At 40.0% G+C, this 27,517-nt stretch overlaps 1 protein-coding gene across 1 annotated transcript in view; it reads left to right on the top strand.

Moving 5' to 3' along the window:
• The window catches only part of ANO4 (anoctamin 4), a 230,427-nt gene that overhangs the window by 16,036 nt on the left and 186,874 nt on the right, over positions 1-27,517 (top strand). Inside the window, exons 2-3 of the mRNA XM_010853456.1 lie at positions 16,634-16,770; positions 21,710-21,868. Coding sequence (XP_010851758.1) covers positions 16,634-16,770; positions 21,710-21,868 — 296 coding nt within the window. The remainder of the gene's footprint in view (positions 1-16,633; positions 16,771-21,709; positions 21,869-27,517) is intronic.

Here is a 27,517-nt window from a genome sequence, read left to right as displayed (position 1 = left end):
GATGGTGACTGCAGCCATGAAATTAAAAGACGCTTACTCCTTGAAAGGAAAGTTATGACCAACCTGGATGGCATATTGAAAAGCAGAGACATTACTTTGCCAACAAAGGTTCGTCTAGTCAAGGCTATGGTTTTTCCTGTGGTCATGTATGGATGTGAGAGTTGGACTGTGAAGAAGGCTGAGCGCTGAAGAATTGATGCTTTTGAACCGTGGTATTGGAGAAGACTCTTGAGAGTCCCTTGGACTGCAAGGAGATCCAACCAGTCCATTCTGAAGGAGATCAGCCTGGGATTTCTTTGGAGGGAATGATGCTAAAGCTGAAACTCCAGTACTTTGGCCACCTCATGCGAAGAGTTGACTCATTGGAAAAGACTCTGATGCTGGGAGGGATTGGGGGCAGGAGAAGGGGACAACAGAGGAAGAGATGGCTGGATGGCATCACTGACTTGATGGACGTGAGTCTGAGTGAACTCTGGGAGTTGGTGATGGACAGGGAGGCCTGGCGTGCTGCTATTCATGGGGTTGCAAAGAGTTGGACACGACTGAGTGACTGAGCTGAACTGAACTGATGCTCCTACCTGTCCTCTAACAAAAATTTATTCAAAATTATGGAATTTTAGTTATGAAAAATTATAGTTATTTAATAGTCACAACTACTACATGATGAGTTTATGAACTTCTATGACAGATACCAGGTAAATAAACTGGCTTCTGTTTATCAGTTTACTTTTAGAAGTCATTTGCTTCTTAGGTTATGTAATGACTTTGGTCCTGGTCCAAAGTCCTGAATATTGGTATATCCTGAACTATTGGAATCCAGTAAAAAGTGTTAAATGTTCTCATTTCTAGCAGCCTGTATTTATGACTGCTTGGATATGAGTAGTTTTAAAGACTAGTTAAGAGCATGCGTTGGTATTATGTCTTTATAACTTAGTAACATTTTTGGGTAAATTATTATTTCTTACTGCATCTCCTTTTCAAGGTTAGAGTGAAAACTAAATGAGATAATAAAGTAAGTGGCACAGAGTCTGGCTGAAAAGTAGTACTGAATATTCTTTTTTTTTTTTTTTCTGTCAGTGTCACTGTGAGGTCTTTGGGTCTCTCGTTACTGAGCACAGTGATTAGCCTAAGCAGAGGCTGAAAAGCATCAGAACTTTTCCCTCCCTATTCAAGGTAGCTGACCATGAGAGGGAAGAAAGCATATAGTGCATTCAAATTCTAGACCAGCAGGAATACATCTTTGTTTTTTCTATTGAGAAGCTTAATCTCACAGGTAGCTTCAGACTTTGTAATGAGGCAAGTGCTCGCACGCACTTAAAAATTCACCGCTATGTCTGCATTGCTGGATTATCACTTAAATGCATGCTGGTCCCAAATAATTGACTTATGGATTCCTTCTCATTCCTCAATAGCTAGATAGTTTCTGTAGAAACCTAAAAGAACTACCTGTAGTTGCTTTAATAAATCTATAGTTTAATAAACCTGTAGTTGCTTTAATAAACATAATGGATGGTAAGAGTAATGGCCCATGCAGGAAAGTCCACATAACATTGAAGACCCAGCACGGCCAAAAATAAACATATAAATAAAATTCTAAAAAGAAAAGAGTAATGGCTTGCATTTACTGAGTGCTCATTTAGTCTTCATTGCTGTTCCATGCAACTGTTACTATCACCCCTGTTTCATCAATGAGGAAACTAAGATCTAGAGAGATTCGGGGTTTCCTAAATAAGAATGTGAATGCTGGTTTGTCTGCCTGCAGAATCTGAGCCTAATAGCTTTATGTGTTGTGTAGCTCTGCTGCCTTTGTTTCATAAGTACTGCATAACCTTGTTAATTCGTTCCATCTACATTAGTTGTAATAGACACTGTTCTAAGTGATGGATTATAGCATGCAGACAAAAGTCCCTGCCCTCCTAAAACTCACCTTTCTATTATAGTTAGCTGCTCAGTCATGTCTGACTCTTTGCAACCCCGTGGACTGTAGCCCATCAGGCCCCTCTGTCTATGGAATTCTCCAGGCACAAATACTGGAGTGGGTTGCCATTTCCTTCTCCAGGGATCTTCCCAACCCAGGGACTGAACCTGGGTCTCCTGCATTCCAGGCCTTTTCTTTACCATCTGAGCCACTAGGGAAGCCCGTTATAATTACTTGTGTCCATTTCCCTCCCAGAATGAATGTTGTTATAAGATAGTAACTATGTCTTATTCTTCTTGAGTTTTAGGGATATAATTAAAGTTTTAATTCAAAGCTGAGAATAATTACTGGGCTTATGAAAGAATTATTTCTACAAAAATTTTGGAAACTAGAGTGTGCCCCATTCTATTTATCAGGCTCTCTGTTTATTTTAGCACTGATGTTTAGCCCTTCCAGACTCATCCAATTCTTACCGTTTATTTTAAGAAGCATTTAGAGGTTTATTGTTAACAATAAAGCTACTTTTTGATATCTTAGTTTCTTTGACTTCCTTCAGGGATCTATGGGTGTGCAGAGCAACATAAAAAAATTTCTTTCTTTAGAACACACCAAAAATACATCTGGAAAACCAAGTTCAAGAGCCTTAACTACTTCACAGAACAAATTATAATATTCTGGTATAATTGAAAAGGAAATGATAATAGCAGGGGAAGTCCAACTGAAAAAATTGATACCTTTTATCTGTGATATCAGGAATATTGAATCCTGTCTTTTAGATAAATTACTATCATTTTAAGGAAAATGGTCTCAAAAGTGTTGTGTGTAATGTTCTGTTTTAACCGTGTTAGAAGCTGAGAATAATTTAAAGTGTCCTTGGGTGGAGGTCAGCATGCTATATTCCCCACCTATGAAATCATCCATAAATTCTATGAAGTAGGTGGTATTTTAATAAAGTAATTGCCTTATTTTTGCCTTGGAAATACAATTAAACTTTTTTGGTCCCATAAGAGGTAAATGGCTGATAATGTTGCTCATTTTTAAAAAGTCATTTGTCCAAGTGGGAGGATCCATTGGCAAACCAGCTGGCTGTTGGCTGTTCATTTAGATTTTGACATTACTTCTCCTTGGGACCCTGATGCTGGGCTGTCTGATAACCAGTGCAAACTCCAAGAATATCTTTCGTTTCTCTAGAAGGAGGTGTGGATTTGCAAAGCTACCAGCTGGATATGCAAATACTACCTGACGGGCCAAGGAGTGATGTGGACTTTTCAGAGATTCTTAATGCAATACAAGAAAGTAAGTTTCACTCCAATTTTAAATTCACCATGAAAGGAGAAACTATTATAATACTTGGGAGGGGTAATAAAACTAGAAACCTTAGATGCCAAGCTTTAAAATAAAATGATGTCTTAAAGGAGATACTGTGTAAAATAATTTTGAGACCAGAGAGATGGTTAGTAAAATGCCAGTTCGATTTGTGAAACTGAGCCACATAGTACTGGGGTTGTTGATGACGCCTGGTGGGAAACCATAGAGGGGTTATAAAATCTTAGTATGCTATGCTGCCGCTGCTGCTGCTGCTAAGTCGCTCCAGTCATGTCCCTGACTCTGTGCGACCCCATAGACAGCAGCCCACCAGGCTCCCCCATCCCTGGGATTCTCCAGGCAAGAACACTGGAGTGGGTTGCCATTTCCTTCTCCAATGCATGAAAGTGAAAAGTGAAAGTGAAGTCGCTCAGTCGTGTCCAACTCTTCGTGACCCCATGGACAGCAACCCACCAGGCTCCTCCATCCATGGGATTTTCTAGGCAAGAGTACTGGGGTGGGGTGCCATTGCCTTCTAGTATGCTATACTATTTAGTAAATCACTGGGCCTTATAATTTTTTAGATTCCTTGATTAATCATAATCAAAGAAAAATCTTTAAGACACCAGAATAATATTCCTTCACTCAAGTATCAGTAGTAGGAAGCGTGTTGATGCAGTAAACCAGAATCAGGAATTTATTCTTCAAAATGGGTATATGAAGTCATTGATGCAGTGCTGTGACCAAGAAGTAAATTCCTCTTTTCTAAGCATTTTGATTAATCAGGGTTTACTCTTCTTCCTCTATTTTGTGTTACATAGTTTTCACCAAGAACTTTGTCATAATCAATACATTTGCTCATGTTACAGGTTTAGCATTGAGGGTGGGGAATGTGGTATCACAAACTAACTTATTAACATTTGTGTTTCACTAACAGAGCTCTAATTCTTGGTAATTATGCTCCTCTTTCAATATCAAATAGTGTTATTTAATATTGGATTTGAAGGGTTCAGATCTGCAATTTTTGCTACTTTGAGTTTTGTGACATTGCATTTTTCTGCAATGAAATATAGATTTCTAAATTATATTTCTATTTCTCTATTTTCTTATGAACAGTTTTAAGCATTTTAATTCTATTTATCTTCTTTTGTCATTAAATTACCCCCCCCCATCTTATGAGATAATTAATATATCCACTTCACAAGTAGGACAGTTTAGGATGGAAGAAGGTCAGTGCCAATGTCAATAAGATAAATAGTGGAGACCAACTTAGAAAGGAGGGTCTCCACCTTCCTTTAATTCTTTCAGAAATGTGTTCAGTAAACACCGAGGTGGGAAGGAACCTGGAATTGAAAATAAGACTACTTCCAAGAGAAATACTTTTAATGAAAACTTAAAAGGACCAAGTATTTGTTCTGGAGGGGGGAATCCCTTCATACTCGGTTGCTGAATAAAAGAGAAAAAATTTCCCCAGGAGAATAAAAATCAAATTAGTAGACATTGGAGAGAAATTAACTTTTCACGGAAAGTTATAAAATTATGTAATTACTTTGTTTGATTGAAAGATGATAGATTACACGTTGCTGAAAGGATTATTTTCTAATAAATGATGAATGTTGGCTTCTGTGCAAGTGCAGGCAATGAACTTGAAATTTTTTAGGGCTGAATGAGCTTCTGTCAAAGTGAACTAAGTGTTCATAAAACAATTTTTATAGTATTTTTTGTTAGCACATCTTAGTAAAAATTCACTTCTTTATGGTGTTAACTGTTTTATAGTTTAGAATGGTGATCCCTCTGTGAACAGAAGAATATAAGTTTGTGAGTTTAATATTTAAATTTAAAAGTAAGAAAAAGGAAATATTATTTCATTTTAACACAATTTTTATAGGTTTAAGAATCTTCCAATGTTTGAGAATTTAATCTGTTTATTTTCTTGTTTAAAAAGCAAAGTTTTATGCTAAGTAGGTTTGGGAAGCTACCCACACAGTCTGGGGCATCTCTGGTGAAAAAGATTTCAGCCATTTATCTACCTTCAGTCTCTAACTAGAGATTCCAAATACAATTCAGATGTCTAACCAGGTCATTGAAATTTCTGAGTCTAAAATCACATAGTGTGGTTATTCAAGGGACTGTGCCTTAGATGATTATTTATAGAAATCTTTGAGAGACTGACATATAAAAAATGTAAAAAAAATATAGGATTTGAACATCAGTAAAACTCATTGTCTACTACAAACATATTAATTGGGATTAACAGGATAATGGAAATATTTCACTGTTTCTTAGGATTTTGTGGACATTTTTGTATGATTTGTATGATCTTCAAGATTGGGCTAGAACACTGTGTGTGTGTGTGTGTGTGCATACACACAGGTTTCAAATATTTCTTCAGTGTCTTAGCAGCCATCATGGTAAGTGCGCTCCCTTGACTCTCTCTTATCATTATTAAAATGGCCATAAGTAATAGTAGATACTATTGTCTTCATTTTAAAAGTGCATATACATCCCGAGGCTATACGATTAATATATGATAGAGTCAGTATTTCCTTGTGTGTCAGCCCTTGTTGTGCTAAATAAAAAGTGAAATACTAATGATTAGGAAAAAGTGAACTACTTTGGATTTTTACAGTTTTATTCTTGTGTTACATCTTGATGCAAGAATTCCTTCACCATGCTTCTGTGTTGTAAAATACATTTACAAATTTTCCTGTCGCTTATGCCCTAAGTATAGCTTCATCTGTTCAAGACAAGATGTCTCAGAGTGGCTAACCATCCATAAGTTGTTTTTCAACTTCCCTCATATCAGATGTATGGCTTATAAGGAAGGAAAGACTTATTTTATCCATCCTTTCTTGTATCCGTCTCACCTGTCATATGCCAGCCACTGTGCTAGGCAGAATACTTTAAAGCAGTGGTGAACCTTTTTGGTGCACAGTTCAAGTCAGGAAAAATTTTGTCTTATTCAAAATGAAAGCAACCTAGTTACTTTGTAGTAGGAAAGCATTTATATTTGGTGGTCTAATGTAAAGGGATATTTGTTTTGAGTGTGTATTTTTTCACTGATGTTATTTTTCCCTCCCTTTTTATTCTCGCCATTCATTCCCCATCCCAACATAGCAGCCAAGTCCCTTGTTTCAACAGTTCTGTGTTACCTAAATTTCCTGCCTTTTGGTATCTGAAAGCCTGAGATTCTAAGTGCTTGATGCTTAGGTAGGTGGAGAGGGAAGGAGAGAGGAAGGGGGGGAGGAGGCAGAGAGAGGAGATGAGATCCTGCAGAAGCAGCATGGCGTCTTGCAGGCAGGTGGGAGGAGAGAGAATGCTGTGTTGGGTGCCTTGGGCGACTGCGTGGGCCACCTGAACTGCCAACCATGACTGAGACTCTCCAGCCTGAGGAGGAACAGATCCTTCAGTGATCAGGGAATTCGGAGGCTCTGGGAAAGCAGGAGTCTCATTGTCCCGTTTCTTTGTCGTATACCTGGTACCTTGAGCAGAGTGTGGAGTGTGGGTGTTGCTGTTCAGTTGCTAAGTCATGTCCAACTCTTTGCAACCCCATGGACCGCAGCACCCCAGGCTCGTCTGTCCTTTCCTCTCTCTCCTGGAGTTGGCTCAGACTCATGTCCACTGAGTCGATGATGTTATCTATCTCATCTTCTGCTGCCCCCTTGCTCAGTCAATTTTGTTAACGCCTTAGTGACTGAATTCCACTGTAGACTCGCAAAGGGGGCAGCTCAGCAGTAGCCAGTATGGCATGGAGACCTGAGTCATCCCAGTAGATGTTCTGCCATTTATAAAACCTCTGGAACATTTGTGCAGTTCTGGATATCTGAGGGTGAGGCATGGGAATGCCAGCGGTGACTGAAATGAAGCTGTCCATTGCAGACGGGTTCTTTGAATTCTCAGATGGGAAACCCATGGATATAGAAGACCAACACTATACAGACTCTGGGGACTCTTAAGTGGCATTCGTACCCGGCAGACTTGATTGTGATATAATCCATTAGATTCTAATCTACTTGGGAGGGAAAGAGAGCAAATAGCAAAGTGTTTGGAAGGAGAACTGGGAGGCTTTAAGGATTATTGGGTGATTGTTATGCTGTGAAGTGAAGTGGAAGTCACTTAGTCATGTCGGACTCTTTGTAACCCCATGGACTATACAGCCCATGGAATTCTCCAGGCCAGAATACTGGAGTGGGTAGCCTTTCCCTTCTCCAGGGGATCTTCCCAACCCAGGGACTGAACCCAGATCTTCCACATTGTCGGAGGATTCTTTACCAGCTGAGCCACCAGGGAAGCCCAAGAAGACTGGAGTGGGTAGCCTATCCCTTCTCCAGTGGATCTTCCCAACCCAGGAATGGAACCTAGGTTTCCTGCATCGCAGGCAGATTCTTTACAGCTGAGCTACCAGGGAAGACCGTTATGCCTGCAGTGTCCCTGTGCAGTCATAAAGCTGTTCTTATTGGTGATGCTCTTGCTCTGTGGGTGAGGAGACTGAGTCATTTCTCAGTGACATCCAGTGAGTCATTCTCAATCCACTTTCTTGAACCCTGATTTACCATTGTATTTTTAATTCATATGGCCATGCTGTTGCAAAGGGGAAGATGAGGGAGAGGAAGGAACTGATAGCCATTAGACATCAAGTAAGGCAACTACCTGTATTATTTTGTTTAGTCCTAAACTCTTTTTGCCCTAATTTCCATATCAGTGAAAGGGAGGTAGTTATAGACGATCTATGCAAAGCCCTTAGTGCTTGGCACACAGTAAGCACTATGGACTTACTGGTGGCCACCTTGTCTTCATTCCTTGCAACAGTCCTCTCTGGTACATTGTATTATTCCCACTTAAATTAAAGCTTGAACAAGTTACAGAATCCAGTCGAATAGTAAGTGGGAGGACTAGTGTTTGAACTCAGGCTTGTCTAAATCCAAAGCTCATGTTCTTTCCAGAGAAGGGGCAGTTATGGTCAGTAGACTTTAGGATTTTTAATGCAGAACAACACTGACCTTGTTTCTAGTTGTGAAAAGGGAACCATGGCTATTGAGCAAAGCTTGGATTAGGTACACAGTTCTTCTCTAAATAGCATTTGCAGGGTTGAAAGAGGTGCCATCATTAGACTCCTTATTATAGAATGACCAAAGTGTCTGTCTATTCTTTAGAATGGAGTAGCTGCGTGAAGAGCTCTTCGTAAGAAACATGCTGTCTTGGGAGCAGCTTAATGATCTTGGCCCCATTACAGAGTGTGCTGTGGGTACCCCATGCTGTCGTGTATGCTCTGTTTTAAAAACGGTATCTTTACAAAGCCAGGAAATGCCAATGGAAAAAAATTTAATAACCACACATTAAAAAAAAATCTCATGACTTGTGTTCTTGTTGTTTTTTTTTTTTAAGACATTGTGAATCTTAAAGTATTTCAAGTAAATTTTTCAGGCAGAAAAAAAAAAAAATGCCAGCTCTCAGATCTATAACTGTTAGGACTCCAGCTTTCTTATCCCAGTTTTTGTTTGGGGAGGTGTTAACATACCCGTTTAATTGTTGCCCAATACACTGGTGGAGGTATCCAAACTTTTTAAAGCTGCAGAATCTATTATTTTGTCCCTGCTGCTGCTGCTGCTAAGTCGCTTCAGTCGTGTCCGACTCTGTGCGACCCCATAGACAGCAGCCCACCAGGCTCCCCCGTCCCTGGGATTCTGCGGGCAAGAACACTGGAGTGGGTTGCCATTTCCTTCTCCAATGCATGAAAGTGAAAAGTGAAAGTGAAGTCGCTCAGTCGTGTCCAACCCTCAGCAACCCCATGGACTGCAGCCTACCAGGATCCTCTGTCCATGGGATTTTCCAGGCAAGAGTACTGGAGTGGGGTGCCATTTTGTCCCTAATATATTTTTACGTATATCATCAGTGTTTAGGACAGATAACTGAGCTATTTGGAGTTGGTGGGGGGTAAAAGGTGTAGGATTTCCCCACTCAGTTTCCCTTTTGCCCCTTCCATGGCCCCTGAAGTTCTTCCAAAGAATCCTGGGATTCCAGGGAACACACTTTGAAAACCACTGGCCTATTAGAAAGGAATAAAGCCAGCTAAGGAAGGATTTATGTCTTTTCCAATTATCTATTTTAAATATTCTAAATTAGACCCTCTTCTTCTTGGTTTACCAGGTAGCCTCTGCCTTAGGGCTGTTATCAAAATCATTTGAAGAGTAATGAACATCTAGAGGGTCCTAGGCTTACTAGTGCCATATAAATGCAAAGCAGTGTTTGGTTTTTAAAATTCCAGTGGCTCGAAGCTGTGTGTGCTGCTGTGTGTGTTCCTGGATTTTTAAAAGCATTTAATTTGATCTATTCGTTAAATTTTTAAAAGCGTCAGATTTGTCAGGGTACAGCTGTGAAGTCTAGCTTGATTCAGATCAGTGTTAAAATTGTGACAAGATAATTGTTTGCTGGTGAAATGACTTCCTGTTCTTGAAAACCAAACAGGATTTAAGAAGAGTAGAATGCCTTCCACAAAAACAAGGAGCTGACTGGAAATAGCCTGCATTTGGGAGTCAGAACTGGGTTGGAATTCATCTCTGTCACTTATGAGCTGTGTGAGCATACTTAGCATCTTTGAACCTGGCTTCTTTCTTGTATTAACCTGTCCCGCAAGGTGTTCTGAAGATTGAAGGAGAAAACAGACCTCACAATTCTTCATACACAGTCAGCTCTGAATAAACTGTAGTCCCTTCCCATTTCCTTCCTATTTGACCTCTGAATTCAAGAGAAAAACACATTCTTGCAGGTAATGGCACTGAGGTAGTTAGAATAAGGGGGGAAAAGCAATTGATATAATCTTAAGCTAGCTTTTATTTATTTTAAAATGGGCATTGAGCACCTCCTATTTGCTAGCCCTTGTGTCAAGTTTGGAGCCATCTTGGGCCTTCATCTGAAAGGGACTCTAGATGTATAGATGAGCTGGTTATAAAACAGCCAGGTCAGCGTTCAAACTGAGACATGAACAATTTTTTTTCATTATTCTAAATTATTCCTGGAGGTGTCCTTTTTTAAATTTTCTAATGAGGCTATGAGGTCAGTATATAATACCTTCAGAACTCTGAGTATCAGATGTAATCATTTGGAACTCAGGATAAAAATATCAATAGTATAATGAACTGACACTCTGCAGAACAAATATAGAAACTCAGATTATATTGCACACAGCCCTTTCATGTCTTCTTCAGTGACCTATAATTTCACTGTATTTTCTCTGCCTCAGAAAGTGCCAAGATTAAAGAACTATAATGCCGAAGTGAGGTTTTATTTATTTATTTTTTTGAAAGAGCTGTGAGTTGAACTCTTTGATTTTTTTGGTATTTATTTCTTACTCTCTTTTAGATTGTTTCTAACACAGTCTAAAATAAACATTTGCTGTGTTTTTCCAATTGCCTTTATAGCATTGATTCCTCAAGTTCATCCTCTTGTCTGGAAGTATGAGGCTTTCTACTTATGTCTTGGTCATGTTTATACCTTCAGCACCTAAGCTCAGTGTTGGTTCAGTGAACAAGTGGCAGAAGATAAGCAATTCATTTCTTTGTTTTAGCCCTTGCCATATGTTTGCAGTCTCTTTTCCCAAGAGAGTTGAGCTAATATACAAAATTATTTTCACTGAAAGAATATTTGAAATAATTGCAAATATTTGATAGTAGATTTAGTACCACTGTGGCAAATTTGCCCTCCCATCACATGAGGGAGGTCAGGATCTCCGTGCTTCCTGGTCCTTTGCCTTCTCTGATCTGCTTCCGTTCTGGGAGAGTAGAACAAGCCAACCCTCAGAAATCTTTCTCCCTGTTGCCTCTCTCCTCTGCTTGACTCAGAGTCAGTAGCTGATTTTTGGTCTCCCAGGCAATTTCAGTTTCTTGGCCCTTGTTTAGTTGTTCAATGTGAGTCCCTGCTGTTAGTTCCTGGGTCTCTTTAGGGTAAGTGGCTGCTTCTTGCGAGAGAGTCATTTGGGTATCTTCCTGCTTTCCCAAATATGTGGTATCCATATGCCAGAACCCATGTTACCTGCCCAGTTGTGTTCACAGGGCCCTTCCTGAGTCTGTATGCAATGCAGGTCCATATTTGATTAGAATAGAATTTTTGTATTCCCTCTCTCTCTTTTCTCCCTCCCCCTCCCTTCATCCTTCTCTCCCTCCTTCTCCCTCTCATTCCCTCCCTTCCTCCCTCTCTCATCATTCTTAATTGACTCCTCAGAACATTTGGCTCTCTTTCTTATTTAATGAGCCTAATCACAGAGTTCAACCAGGCAGATAATTATCAAACATTTCTTAATTTGAGAAACAATGTATGAGGGAGGCGATGGGATGTATTAACAAGTGACCTTGTTTGGATGAAGAGGAGCTTTGTCACGTCTGTCCCAAAGGAGGAAGAGGTCCTGCTTCTACCTCGGCTGGACCAGGAGCTCTTGGAGGGCAGGGGTCCTGCCTGTTGTGTCCAGTACTTGAACCCCGGTTTCTGGTCAGCATAGGTTTCGATAAATACTTATTGAATGAGTAGATTTCTAAAAATTGGTTAACTTCACAGTTGGAGGATATTTTCTTTAAAAAAAAAAAAAAATGAAAGTTTCCATTAAAGGGCATTGTACTTAGTTCCTCAAAATTGTGTTGCAGTTAAAGCGGATCTATCAGTGACCATCTATCAGTGGTGAACTACTGATGAAGGTCACGTTTCTTCTGTCTTCTGTGGAGTGTTTATATGGCTTCTCTGATGACTTAGATGGTAAAGAATCCACCTGCAATGTGGGAGACCTGGGTTTGATCCCTAGGTTGGGAGGATCCCCTGGAGAAGGGAACGCCTACTCACTCCAGTATTCTGGCCTGGGGAATTCCATGGACAGAGGAGCCTGGCAGGCTACAGTCCAGGGGGTCGCAGAGAGTTGGACACGATTAAGCAACTTTCACTTTCACAGTTGGAGGTTGTTTTCTTTAAAAGAATGAAAGTTCCTATCAAAGGAGATTGTACTTTGTTCCTAGAACTTACATTGTAGTTAAAGCGGCTCTATCAGTGACAATGGTGAAATACTGATGAAGGACATATGTTTCTTCTGTCTTCTGTGGAGTGTTTACATGTTCTGCAGTCTTACTGATCACGTGTTTAGCTGAGCGTTTTCTAACACTTCAGCGTTTCTTATCTTGGCTGAAGCTCTTGAAATACTGGCAGGTGATAATGGTGCCTTCGTATCACTCATTCTCTAAAACTCAAAGACGTACTGATTTCCCTTGAGCACTCAGGTAACACCAGTCCCATAATATTAATAGCTTCCAGACAGTAATTCTGATGGGCAGCAGTAGGAAAGCAAAGGGCTTCTCTCCCTTTCCCCAAATTAACTGGTCCCTCTGGAATAAAATAATTGGACCTTTAATGCAAAGCACAACCTCTCAACCTCAGCACATTAACATCTGGGCTGGAGAACTCACTATAAGGGCTGTTCTGTGCATTGTAAGATGTTTAGCAACATCCCTGGATTCTTCCCACTAGATACGACTGGCACCACCCTGTGAGAACAAATTCCTCCTAGACCATACAAGATGCCTTCAGGGTAACAGTTTGGGGCCAGATGAGAATCATAGATGTCAAAAGCTTTCTTGAACAGATTGTGCCAACACCAGAAGGTGATACTGGTGGAAGATAATCTGGTAATTTTCTATCTTGGCAAAAGCATAGGATGAATGAATGAATATTCAAGAGTTTCTCCCCAATGAGAGGCAGTCACCATGACAAGAATCTCAGTGTCTGTCGTCTTTAGCTTCCCTCTCTCTCTCACATCTCATCCCAGTCCATCCCTCTGAACAACCACTCCAGCTTGTAAATGCGTCCTCTGCCTTTTTGTATTGGTAACGCTAAAGTGCTGACTTAAGGTCCCAGAGTCTAAAACTGACAAACCCAACATTTCTCATGGATTTGCCATATGTCAGCCACCCTGCTGACATATGCAAATATATCTCACATAATCTTCTTAGTCACCCTTAGAGAAGGTTTCTATACCTGTCTCACCAGTGAGGAAATGGGAGCACAAATTCACACAGCTAAGGGGTGGAGTTTGAAATAGTAATCAGGTCTTCCCGTGTTAAAAGAATATTTTGATCCTATTCAGATATAACCAGTAGAAAGTCATCATTATCTCCTTGAAAATTTAATCAATATCTACTTGAAATGATGGAGCTCCTAGCTTGTAACAGTTGCATTAGGAGAAACATATATGCATGGTCCCAGAGTCACAGAACGGTGAAGAAAAGTACTCTCACACATCATAAGACAGTGACTGCTTTGAGGTCATTCTGTGTGGGTGCATGCAAAGTTGCTTCAGTCATGTTCAACTCTTTGCTACCCCATGGACTGTAGCCTGGCAGGCTCCTCTGTCCCTGGGATTCTCTAGACAAGAATACTGGAGTGGGTTGCTGTGCCCTCCTCCAGGGGATTTTCCCAACCCAGGGATTAAACTTGGCTCACTTATGTCTCATCTCCTACACTGGCTGTTATTCAAAAAAAATGAGTTGAGGGCTTATTCCTTGCCTGGATCTCTGTATACTAGTCAACACAGACAGGCTCCCTGTTCTTTTGGAACTTAAGTTCTAATAGGGTAGACATCCAACATTTAAGAAAACAAATGAATAAATAATTCAGACTGTGATACATGCTGGGAAGGAAATGAGCAGAGAGAAGAGATGGAGGGTACCTGGGTGAAGGGCAGCTTCTTTACATAGGGTGGTCAGGGAAGTGGTCTTTGACCTTGACACCTCCCACAACATACTGTGCTTCCTCAAAAATGTCAGTGCTTCTACTTGAGCACCTGGTCCAGTGTAGATGCTCTTAAGCCTTGGTTGTATGAAAAGACCTTGATGTTTTTCATTTGTAGCCTCAATAAGTGTATTAGTTCCTTTTTTTTTTTTTTTTTGCTGCTGTAACAAATTACCACAAACTTAGTAACTTGAAACAGCACAGATTTCTTATCTTACAGTTCTGAAGGTCAGACATCTTCAAGGTGTCAGCAAGACTGTGTTCCTTCTAGAGGTTCTGGGGGAGAATCTGCTTTCTTGCCTTTTCTATCTTCTAGGGCCACCCCTGCATTCCTTGACTTGTGACCTTGTCCTCTATTGTCAAACTCAGCAGCATCCTATCTTCCCGTGTCTTTATCTGATTCTGACCTTCCTGTCTCTCTTGTAATTACATGGTCCTATCCATATAATCCTGGATAATCTCCCAGGATTTTTAATTTAATCTTAATGATTTAAGATCCTTGACTTAATTGCATCTATGAAGTCCCTTTTCCCATATAACTTTATACAGTCATTCATTCCAGGGATTGGTCACCTTTGGGGGCCATAATTCAGCCTGCTACAGTAAGCAGTAAATGTTCATTTTATTCCTGTGTCAATTTTATTTTACAGATAAAAAACTTGCAGTTAAACGAATTGCCCAAAATCACACACTTGGATCCTGGTCACCCCATTACACTCTTGTTCTTCATATCACTCACCACACTTCACATTTCTTTATTTTTTCTGTTATTACCAAAAGAGCAGGAAGGCTCATCACTTTTATTCACCAAGATTCAGTCACCACACATCTCTGCCTGACACAGTGTGCACACCTCTAAAATTTTTTTGGATGAAAGAATGGATACTCTTTCATATGCTTGTGTAAATAGAACTCAGTCTTCTATGAATTATTCTAGTCAGCAGCTTCTGATAGGTTAAAAATCCTTAGTTATTTTTAAAGCATCAAAGAAAAAGTGAACTTCAATGTTGTTCTAAAATTTAAGTCAGTATAGAAGGGACCTCAAAAACAAAAATAAGCAAATGAACTTAATTAAATTTAAAAACTTTTGCACAGCAAAGAAAACCATAAGCAAAATTGGAAGACAACTTATGAACTCAAAAGAAAATATTTGAAAATAATGTGACTGGCAAAAGCTTAATTTCCAAAATATATGAACAGATTTATACAGGTCAATATCAAAACAAAAACAAAACAAAACTCAATCAAAAAATGGGTAGAAGACCTAAATAGACATTACTCTAAAGAAGACATACAGATGGCCAACAGGAACATGAAAAGATGCTCAACATTGCTAATTACTAGAGAATGCAAATCAGAACTACAATGCAGTATCACCTCACACTGGTGCAAATGTCCATCATCAAAAAATCTACAAACAATAAATGCTGGAGAGGGTGTGGAGTAACAGGAACCCTCCTCCTCTGTTGGTGAGAATGTAAGTAAGTGCAGCCACTATGAAGAACAGAATGGAGGTTCCTTAAAAAAACTAAAAGTTGTCATATGATCCAGTGATCCCACTCCTGGGCATCTATCCGGGAAAGACAAAAACTGTAATTTGAAGATACTCGCACCCAATGTTCATAGCAACCCTATTTGTAGTAGATAAGACATGGAAGCATTTAAATGAAAACAAAACATTTTTGTTTTTTGTATTCTCCAATATAAAATGAGATCTTAAGTTGCTGTACATATATACAATGGAATATTACTGAGCCTTCAGTTCAGTTCAGTTCAGTTGCTCAGTTGTGTCTTACTGAGCCATAGAAACAAATTTGAACAAACAAGAACAAATTTGAGTCAGTTGTAGTCAGGTGGATGAACCTAGAGCCTATTATACAGAGTGAAGTAAGTCAGAAAGAGAAAAATGAATATTGTATATTAACACATATGTATGTGAGCTAGAAAAAATGATACTGATGAACCTGTTTGCAGGGCAGCGATAGAGATGCAGACGTAGAGAATCGACTTGCGGACACAGTGGGGAAAGGAGAGGGTGGAACAAATTGAGACAGTAGCACTGAAGCCCGTATATACACTACCATGTATAAAACAGATAGCTCGTGGAAAGCTGCTGTACAGCAGAGGGAACTCAGCTTGGTGCTCTGTGATGATCGGGATTGAGGGGGAGCGGTGTGGGAAGGAGGCTTAAGAGGAAGGGAACATATGTATACTTACAGCAGATTGACATTGTTGTACATCAGGAACCAGCACAACCTTGTAAAGCCATTATCCTCCAATTAAAAATTTTAAAAAATATGCAAAATGAGCTCTTTGAAGTTTTAAAGAACCCATGCTAAACAACTATATGAAGGAAAGCTAAACAAAACAACACTTCCTGTTATCATGAAGACAAATTATATTTATATTGTGGAGATCCTTCACTTTACTTCACATTGTCTTTCACCTTGGCCTAATGGAGACACTATTTGGTTAAACACATTTTACATTTGACGTCCATTTTTCTTAGGAAATAATATATCTGTCATTCAAGGTGTCATTGAAACAATGAAAAACTATGAAGCCAGAGGGAGATGTCTTTACTTTTAGTATTGCTTTTAAGATCCCAGATTCTTGACTTGACTTGTAATGTATTTACTTTGGTTCTAGTGGCCAAGGATGTCAATATTCTTTTTGATGAATTAGAAGCTGTCAACAGTCCTTGCAAAGATGACGACTCTCTCCTTCACCCTGGAAATCTTACCAGTACTTCAGATGATGCTAGCAGGTTGGAAGCCGGGGGAGAGGTAAGAGTATGCCATTTCATAAAAACAAAATTCTTGATCCAGGCCAGAACTGGAGAAGCATATTCCAGTGGATTGTTTAAAGTCATCTCATTGAACTGGGGGTTCCTGGGGGAAAAGAAGGGGTGAAGTCTTATATGCTTTTGAAAACCTCTGGGGGTCTAGCACATTTCAGGAATCTGAAATCTACTTAGCTCAAAACAGACTTTCAGTGGGGCATGCACTTCTCTTATAGCTAAAGGCATTTAGCTTATACAAAGAAGATTTTTAAAAACACTCATCATTTTAAAATGATTTACATTTTAGGTATTGCTAAATAGTCAAAAGTTAGCTTTACAAGAATGGATTCCCTGTTGAAATCTCCCATCATGTGGAACAATGATGTAAAGTGGACCAGCTCTCGGTAGACTGTGTTGTCTGCAGCCTCTTTGAGTTCCCATTCGCCTCTGTAATCTGGAAACTAAGATTACAGAAACTCATTGCAATTATAAACAGACCATCTGTTCATGTGTTATTTTTTGGGGAAAAAAAGTATTTTGTTAAAAGCGTTCGCTATTGCTCAGCTGTGTCTCAGTGGACTTTAATATCTTCTTTGTATATGCACTTTGTATATGGGTTTTCCTAGTGGCTCAGTTCCGGAGAAGGCAATGGCACCCCTCTCCAGTACTCTTGCCTGGAAAATCCCATGGACGGAGGAGCCTGGTAGGCTGCAGTCCATGGGGTCGCTAAGAGTCAGACACGACTGAGCGATTTGACTTTCACTTTTCAGTTTCACGCATTGGAGAAGGAAATGGCAACCCACTCCAGTATTCTTGCCTGGAGAATCTCAGGGGTGGGAAAGTCTGGTGGGCTGCCGTCTATGGGGTCACACAGAGTCAGACACGACTAAAGTGACTTAGCAGCAGCAGCAGCAGCAGCAGTGGCTCAGTTCAGTTCAGTCGCCCAGTTGTGTCCAACTCTTTGTAATCCCATGGACTGCAGCACACCAGGCCTCCCTGTCCATCACCAACTCCCAGAGTTAACTCAAACTCATGTCCATTGAGTCAGTGATGTCATCCAAGCATCTCATCCTCTGTCATTTGCTTCTCCTCCTGCCTTCAATCTTTCCCAGCATCAGGATCTTTTCAGATGAGTCAGCTCTTCCCATCAGGTAGCCAAAGCATTGAAGTTTCAGCTTCAGCATCAGTCCTTCAAATGAATATTCAGGACTGATTTCCTTTAGGATGGACTGGTTGGATCTCCTTGCAGTCCAAGGGACTCTCAAGAGTCTTCTCCAACACCACAGTTCAAAAGCATCAATTCTTCAGCACTCAGCTTTCTTTATAGTCTAACTCTCAGATCCATACATGACTACTGGAAAATCCATAGCTTTGACTAGATGGACCTTTGTTGGCAAAGTAATGTGTCTGCTTTTTAACATGCTGTCTAGGTTGGTCATAGCTTTTCTTTCAAGGAGCAAGCGTCTTTTAATTTCATGGCTGCAGTCACCATCTGCAGTGATTCTGAAGCTCAGATGGTAGGTAAAGAATCTGCCTGCAATGCAGGGGACCCGGATTCTATCCCTGGGTCAGAAAGATCCCCTAGAGAAGGGAATGGCTACCCACTCCAATATTCTTGCCTGGAGAATTCCAAGGACAGAGGAGCCTGGTAGGCTACAGTCCACGGGGTCACAAAGAGTTAGACGTGACTAAGCGACTGACACTTGTATATGCACTAGGTTTAGGTAATAGGAACACGGGTCAGAGTCATTAATTTATTGTGTATTCTTAATGCTGTTGTTATTCCAGAAGCTGTTAGCCAGTGAAAGGATAACACTTTTGAGCAGGAAAAATTGTTTACTTCTATCAAACTTCCCAGACCTCTTTCTATAAACGCCATACACTACTTATCTGTGTGTGTGTGTTTTAAGAAAAAAACTCAGTCAGCATTAATTCACACAGAGACTTTGGATACCATAATATGACACAAAGTAAGGACCTTGAAAGGCACCTCACAAAGCAGCTAGTCTAATCCCCTTAATTTAGAGGTGATTGAACAGTCTCAGGGAGATTAGGGCTTTGCTAAACCTTCTCTTGAAGCCTCGGCTGGTTCTGCAGATAGATGGTAATGTGCTAAATCTACTGAATAGTTCCCTTGCCTGGCAGATGATTGCTAAGAAAGTGTTTATTTGGGTGGGCTTCTGAGCAGAAGCCAGAAATAGTGATGATTGATCATCAGTTATAAATACCTGCCCAGGTATGAGACATGTTATTTCCATCTCTCCCAGCTTAGATTTTCCTTTTGAATGAGGTGGCATGCATGGCACTGCTGCAAGAATATGGACTCTAGCAATAGCCTTGGAGGTCTGGCATATTGTTTTTCTTCATACTGCTATGTAGAAACTGATATATACTGTGATCTCAAATTTTTTTGTGTTTACACTTACAGTTGACCCTTGAATAATGTGGGTTTGAGTTATGTGGGTGCATCTATCTGTGGATGTTTTTCAGTAATAGATATTATAGTACTATATAGTATGTGGTTACAACCATAATGTGGAGAAACCATGGATATGAAGACCCTGCTCTGACTATAAGTTACAAGCAGGTTTAATCCTTGTGCTGTTTATAACTATATACACAAATATCACAAAGAAAAATATTTGCTATGGTGGGCAAAAGTGGTTGAGAGACACTGACTAAAAAGTATTTCTAAAACCATCAAACTACATGTAGTCTCATCCTTCTCCCCTACCAGATGGACTGTCTTCCTGAATTTTTGCATTTTTTATTACCTTGCTCTAAAAATCATTTTACCATGCATACATATGTAGCCTTCCAGAGAAGGCAATTGCAACCACTCTAGTACTCTTGCCTGGAAAATCCCATGGATGGAGGAGCCTGGTAGGCAGTTCATGGGGTCGCTACGAGTCAGACACGACTGAGCGACTTCACTTTCACTTTTCACTTTCATGCATTGGAGAAGGAAATGGCAACCCACTCCAGTGTTCTTGCCTAGAGAATCCCAGAGACGGGGGATCCTGGTGGGCTGCCGTCTATGGGGTCGCACAGAGTCGGATACGACTGAAGCAACTTAGCAGCAGCATATGTAGCCTTAACAACTTATTTTACGTTGATTTTGTTTTGTGCTTTGTAAAAAATGATATCATGCTGTATAAAGTCTTCTGTGACTTGCTTTTCTTCTGTCAATGTTGTTTTTAAGATTTTGCTTACTATAAGATGTATCATTCGTTCTTTTTCCCTGCTGTATAATATTCTATATGACTATACAATTTATTTATGTTCGCCTATTCATTGATATGTATTGATTCCCATTTAAAATTTTTTCTCTTATGAATAATGCTGCTGTGAACATTCATATACACATTTAATGGTTTGTCAGGAATTTATTAGGGTTATGTATGCCAATGTTCCTTCCAAGGAGTAAGCGTCTTTTAATTTCATGGCTGCAATCACCATCTGCAGTGATTTTGGAGCCCAAAAAAATAAAGTCTGACACTGTTTCCACTGTTTACCCATCTATTTCCCATGAAGGGATAGGACCAGATGCCATGATTTTAGTTTTCTGAATGTTGAGCTTTAAGCCAACTTTTTCACTCTCCTCTTTCATCAAGAGGCTTTTTAGTTCCTCTTCACTTTCTGCCATAAGGGTGGTGTCATCTGCATATCTGAAGTTATTGATACTTCTCCTGGAAATGTTGATTCCAGCTTGTGCTTCTTCCAGTCCAGTGTTTCTCATGATGTACTCTGCATAGAAGTTAAATAAGCAGGGTGACAATATACAGCCTTGACGTATTCCTTTTCCTATTTGGAACCAGTCTGTTGTTCCATGTCCAGTTCTAACTGTTGCTTCCTGACCTGCATACAAATTTCTCAAAAGGCAGATCAGGTGGTCTGGTATTCCCATCTCTTTCAGAATTTTCCACAGTTGATTGTGATCCATACAGTCAAAGGCTTTGGCATAGTCAATAAAGCAGAAATAGATGTTTTTCTGGAACTCTCTTCCTTTTTCGATGATCCAGAGGATGTTGGCAATTTGATCTCCGGTTCCTCTGCCTTTTCTAAAACCAGCTTGAACATCTGGAAGTTACTCCTTGGAAGGAAAGTTATGACCAATCTAGATAGCATATTCAAAAGCAGAGACGTTACTTTGCCAACAAAGGTCCATCTAGTCAAGGCTATGGTTTTTCCAGTGGTCATGTATGGATATGAGAGTTGGACTGTGAAGAAAGCTGAGTGCAGAAGAATTGATGGTTTTGAACTATGGTGTTGGAGAAGACCCGTGAGAGTCCTTTGGACTGCAAGGAGATCCAACCAGTCCATTCTAAAGGAGATCAGCCCTGGGATTTCTTTGGAGGGAATGATGCTAAAGCTGAAACTCCAGTACTTTGGCCACCTCATGCAAAGAGTTGACTCACTGGAAAAGACTCTGATGCTGGGAGGGATTGGGGGCAGGAGGAGAAGTGGACGCCAGAGGATGAGATGGCTGGATGGCATCACTGACTCGATGGACGTGAGTCTCAGTGAACTCCAGGAGTTGGTGAGGGACAGGGAGGCCTGGCGTGCTGCGATTCATGGGGTCGCAAAGAGTCGGACACGACTGAGCGACTGAACTGAACTGATGCCAAGTTCAGTTTTACATGATGATGTTAGTGTGTTTTCCAGTGTTAGTATATCAGTTTTCACTCTCACCTGTAGAATGTCAGTTGCTCCACATCCTTGGCAACTTTTGATATCATTGGGTATCTTTAAGTTTTGTTCATTAGACTGAATGCTTTTTCCGATTTTTATTTTGTGTTCTGTTGTTTACATTTTTCATTAATAAAAGTGTAATTTTGATAAAACACAAGGAACATTCATTTAGTTTGAGTTATTCTTTAACATTACTCAGTCAAGGCTCAGGGTTGAGTGTCTTAAACTGGTCCCTTTCTCTTTGTGTGCAGACAGTACCAGAAAAAAACAAATTAAATGGCCTTTACTTCAGAGACGGAAAATGTCGAATTGACTACATTCTTGTGTACAGAAAATCCAACCCCCAGATGGAAAAGAGAGAAGTATTTGAAAGAAATATTAGAGCAGAAGGATTACAAATGGAGAAAGAGGTAAATGGTTTGCCTGAATGAGAAAAGTATATATATTCGTCAGTTCATATCAAGAGACAATTTAAAAATAAGCAGTTAGTAGAGTAACTGAATGTTTCATTTTCTGAGGCTTTGCCAATCTGCAGTGTATGGAGAATTTTCCTTCAGTTAGACTCTGCAGCACAATTTGCCTTTGAGAGCATTTTGATATCCAAAGATTTCATAAAAATCAAAATATTCCAATTAAATGGATTGTTTCAAAGTGTTATTTTACCTGACTTCCTACATCTGCTGCCTCTCTATGTTAACGGTGGGTTCTATTGGGTTCACCAAAACGTTCATTCAGGTTTTCCATACCATCTTACAGAAAGCCTGAATGAACTTTTTGGCCAACCCGATATTCACATGGATTAAAAAAAAAACTTTGGATAAAATGCAATCAGCTGACCCTAGAGGCTCTTTTTACATCTCAGGAAACATCATGGGTTTGGGTATCCTCACACACTGGAAGAGACTGTCTGGCTGATTTGGCCAAAAACATCCGAGACTTACAAAGTGTTTCTGGTTTTAAGAGATGTTCAGGATGTTTTATCAGGTTCACAAACTCAAGGGTTACCTTATTAGTGTTTACTCTTCCCCCATCCCTCCTCCTCCACAGGGGAAGTTTTGAAGAAGGTATAAGAGACCCAGCCAGGCCTCTGATAATAACCCACAATGGGACTGTTGTGCACCCAGAAACGCTGTGCACTTTTCTAGAACTTGGCCCTGTTTGCTGGATTACATAACTCCTCTCACATTTTCCCTAAACATTGTGCACAGCTTCTGGAGTTTTTCATAGTCAAGAAGAACATGTTGCAATTAAAAGTGTTTGCTTCTGCTGCTTCTCTTCAAGGCTGAAGGATGGATCTTTGAAGCCAGGCATCCCTGTTTTCTTTGTATGGGAAGGGTTGCATGCTGTTCCTGGGACTCTTCTGATAAATAGGGTTTTTTCAGTTCCGTTTGACTAGCCTCAACCCTGGAGCATTTATAAAATAGAAGCAGTGTTTTTCTGGAATGTCTCCAAAAAGAGAATTAGAAAAACGGTGAGATGAGTATGGCCTTAAGGGAACAGGTTCTCATTCTCAGGAAAGTGGAAGCAGATTGCTCAAAAGACTGCTTCAGTTGGAGTTTCCCCTGGAGCAACAAACAGAGTTAAATATGTTGCTTTTTCCATTTTTGTGGGATTCTGGAAAATCTTTCCTATACCCACTGGAATATACATTTGATAAACCTTGTTCTTTAGATAAGTTGTATGTTGGTATCCAGTAGACAGTTGTGTATTCTTTTCTTAACATTAATAGTGCATTAATATTTTATCCCTAAAAATCATTTCTTCATGTCTTATTCTAAGTTTCAGAATTTTTATATAAAAAAATAAAAGATCTGAATTGCCGCCTGATCTAACGAAAGTCCTTCCTGTGATCCATTCTGACTCTGTCAAAGTTTTGATTCCTGTTAAAACTAAGTAGCTTTGTTCAGTTAATGAAAGATTTATATTTTAAGCTTCATCATTGTTCTCTCCATTTCTGGGGCTTCTTTTGTGTAGGTCTTTTCAGTGTCATTTCATGACTTTGAAAAGTTAAAACTCAAAAAGCCTTATACTTTTACAAATAATGTACATTACTAAAGAGTTGACAGCTCTCCCATACGTTTCCTGGAAGTCTTCTGTACTGCAATATTCAGCTGCCAGAATTAGAGTGGGTAGCTAAGGAAGGTTTCTCTGCCTTCTAATGGGAACTTTTGCTGTGCAGTCCAGAGTTGACCAGAGTATGTTAGATGGATGGCTCATATGATTTTAGTGGCTTACAATAATTTCGTTTGGTTCTAATTTTTAGAAATTTTAATAGCTAGGTATTTATTTTAATTATGGAAATAATAGCAATTGGGAAGAGTGATATCACCATCTGGCAGACTTCATTCAGTGCTTATCTAATGAACACATAAAGAAGTTGTGGTACATATGCACAATGGAATATTACTCAGCCATAGAAAGGAACGAATTTGAGTCAGTTCTAGTGAGGTGGATGAACCTAGAGCCTGTCATACAGAGTGAAGCAAATCAAAAAGAGAAGAACAAATATGGTATATTAATGCATATATATGGAATCTAGGAAAACGGTACTGATAAACCTATTTGCTGGGCAGCAATAGAGACGCAGACGTAGAGAACACACTTGTGGACACAGAGGGGGAAGGGGAGGGTGGGAGGAGTTGAGAGAGTAGCATGGAAACATATATATTACCATATGCAAAATAGATAGCCAGTGGGAATTAGCTGTGTGATGCAGAGAGCTCAACCTGGTGCTGTCTTACAACCTAGAGGGGTGGGAGGGAAGTTCAAGAGGGAGGGGACATATGTATACCTATGACTGATTCATGTTGATGTATGGCAGAAACCAATATAATATTAAAAGCAATTATACTTTAGTTAAAAAATAAACACTTATCTAAGCATCTCTTTCTCCTCTTTCCCCCAAAAGTTTTTCTCTTGGTGGCAGCTTCCCTGCAGTGTTCTTTCTACTACCAAAAGTTTGGTTTTCCTCTTTTTGGAAGCTTTTTCCTAAGCAGCTTCTCCCTGTGGCCCACACTCTGCATAAGCAGCACAGTTTGACTCTCAGTTCCATCTCCAAGCTCTGCTTTGTATTTTCATGGTCTCAGCCGGCTCAGCAGAAAAAGGGTCTCTGCAGGATCTTCCTTGCTTAGAGGCAGCAGGAAATTATAGCTAAATTAACTTTCCCTGTCATAATTAATTAAAATAAAATGTCCCTTGTATGAACAGCAAATCTTCATCTTTATTTTTTTTTTAAAGAATTGCTTTTTATTAAACCATCAGAAGCATTTTTGAGCTTCCCAGGGGGCACAGTGGTAAAGAATCTACCTATCAGTGCAGGAGATGCAAGAGACGTGGGTTTGATCCCTGGGTCAGGAAGATCCCCTGGAAGAGGGCATGGCAACCCACTCCAGCATTCTTGCCTGGAGAGTCCCATGGACAGAGGAGCCTGGAGGGCTATAATCCATGGGGATCACAAAGAGTTGAACATGACTGAGTGTACGCTTGCATGCAGAAGCAGTTTTATTTAAATCAAGTATTCTCATAAACAACTGCAATAGAAAGCCAGCAATTTTAATAGCTATTTCAACATCCAGAAGTTATTTCCACCTTTTATACATAAAACAAAGAATTTAGTTCAAGGTGAAAAAGAAAACCCAGGGGACTTCCTGTGAATCCATGTATACCTGAAATGATGAACACTGAATAAATTTTATGAATTATTAGTATCTTCTTCATTAGTTGTGTGTCATGATGTCCAATAATTACAGAAAATATCTCACAGACTTAGAAGCTTTTATGTCCAAATCAGCAAAGACGGGATCTCTAGTTGAAGTTTAATAGGAGAATTCTCATCTCTTATAACATTGAGAATCATGAAACACAATCAGGAAATTCTTTGATTCATGATAAAAGCGAGGATCCAGTCAAATTTCATCTTTCTTAAAAATCTAACCCCCTACCTATCCAGTCAATAAGTAAGTGCTTGCTTTAGCACCGTGGGTCTTTAACATTCTGTAACTCATCTCTCATGTTAGTTCAGAGAAAGCAATTGATAGCCAAGTTCCCAAATAAAATATCAAATCCAAGTGATTTTCTTCTCAAGTGTCTATTTAAAGAGACTCTCTTCTTTAAAGGTAAACTCATGTTTATAAACCCACATTTTCTATTTTAGTTTTTTTTTTTTTTTTCGTTTTTAATTTTGTGTCCATCATTGACTCTTTGGTACCCATTTGAAATCAGTATCAATGAGGTTTATCTTTTCCTTTTTATAAGGGGTCAGGTTGTGGATGACTTTGGAATGTATGAGTACCAATTAGATTAAAGGAGCACCCTTCCTCTTTAGAATCATGCAGAACATAAGGGAAAACTCATATCATCAGGTGTTTACAAAATAACTGTAATTATATAAATCATACCATCTTGATGGTATCTTGATACCATCATAATTCACTCAACAAATACTTATTGCACATTCACTCTCTGCTAGGCACTATCTTAAGCACTAAGAACACAGTAGTGAATGAAACAGACAAAAAATTCCTGCCCTGTTGGAACTTGAGAGCAAAGTAAGTAAATCTATGTAGAACAACAGTAAATGCTGAGAAAAAAGTAAAGCAGGAAGTGTTGAAAGGGGCTTATAAATTTATAAAAGTTAGTAAAGATGGCTGTCTCTCCCAGGGACCAAGAAAGCACATACAAAGGCCCTGAGGCAGGAGGATGCCCGGTGCATTTATGGAACAGGGCAAAGGCCAGTAGGACAGGAATTGACTGAGCAGGGTAGAGAATAGTGAGAAACTGTATCAGAGAGGCAATGGAACAGATGGCATCAGATCTTTGAGATCGCTGGGCAACTTTAGTTTTTCTCAACATGACATGGAAAATCATTGGATGGTTTTGAGCCAAGGCATTATAAGATGTGGTTTCTGTTTTATTAGGGCTACTCGGGTCTAGGGAAGAAGCAGAGATGCCAATTAGGAGATTTGTTGCAAGAATCCAGGAAAGACGTGATGACAGCTTGGCTAAATGCACAGCAGAGGAGATGTTGAGAAGAGTAGTGAGTAGAGCCTGTGGGATTGCAGATAGATTGAATGAGTGATGTGAGAGAGGAGGCGGCACAGGTGATTCAGCTGTCTGTCGTACACTGTTCGTTTAAAGAGTTAGAAGAAAGGAATCACCATTTACAGGGAAGCAAAGGGAAGTGAGTCTCCTTGTAGATGTGTTAAGTTTGAGGTGTTCCGGTGGTGCAGATGTTGAGTAGGAGGGAAGATTGTGGAAGACAGGGAGAGATCTGGGCTGGAAATAGACTTTTGGATGATAGGAGTCAGCAGAGAGGAGCTAGAAGGAAACCTTGAGAGTGTGGTGTTCGGAGGGAAGTGTGTCAGGAGGGAAGGACAGTTGTGTCCACTGCTGCTGATGGAGTGAGTGAGATAAAGACTGAAAGTTAGTCATTGAATTTATCATCGTGGAAGGTTTTGGTGAGCTGGGCAAGAGAAGTTTCCACAGAGAGGTAGAAGTGAAAGTATGACTAAAGTATATTCAAGGAAAGAACGGGAGGAGAAAATGTGGAGAGAACAGATAAAAATAGCTCTTTGAGAGAGTTTCACTGTAAAAGGAAAGAGACTGGTGTAAGAGGTGGAGTCAGATCAGATCAGATCAGTCCCTCAGTCGTGTCTGACTCTTAGCGACTCCATGAATCGCAGCACACCAGGCCTCCCTGTCCATCACCAACTCCCAGAGTTCACTCAGACTCACGTCCATCAAGTCAGTGATGCCATCTCATCCTCTGGCGTCCCCTTCTCCTCCTGCCCCCAATCCCTCCCAGCATCAGAGTCTTTTCCAATGAGTCAACTCTTTGCATGAGGTGGCCAAAGTACTGGAGTTTCAGCTTTAGCATCATTCCTTACAAAGAACTCCCAGGGCTGATCTCCTTCAGAATGGACTGGTTGGATCTCCTTGCAGTCCAAGGGGCTCTCAAGAGTCTTCTCCAACACCACAGTTCAAAAGCATCAATTCTTCAGCGCTCAGCCTTCTTCACAGTCCAAATCTCACATCCATACATGACCACAGGAAAAACCATA

The sequence above is a fragment of the Bison bison genome, unplaced genomic scaffold (genome assembly GCF_000754665.1).
Source record: "Bison bison bison isolate TAMUID 2011002044 unplaced genomic scaffold, Bison_UMD1.0 scf7180017864327, whole genome shotgun sequence".
Classification (NCBI taxonomy): domain Eukaryota; kingdom Metazoa; phylum Chordata; class Mammalia; order Artiodactyla; family Bovidae; genus Bison; species Bison bison.
The sequence above is the reverse complement of the archived record's forward strand: the minus strand, read 5'-3'. Positions and strand labels throughout refer to the sequence as shown.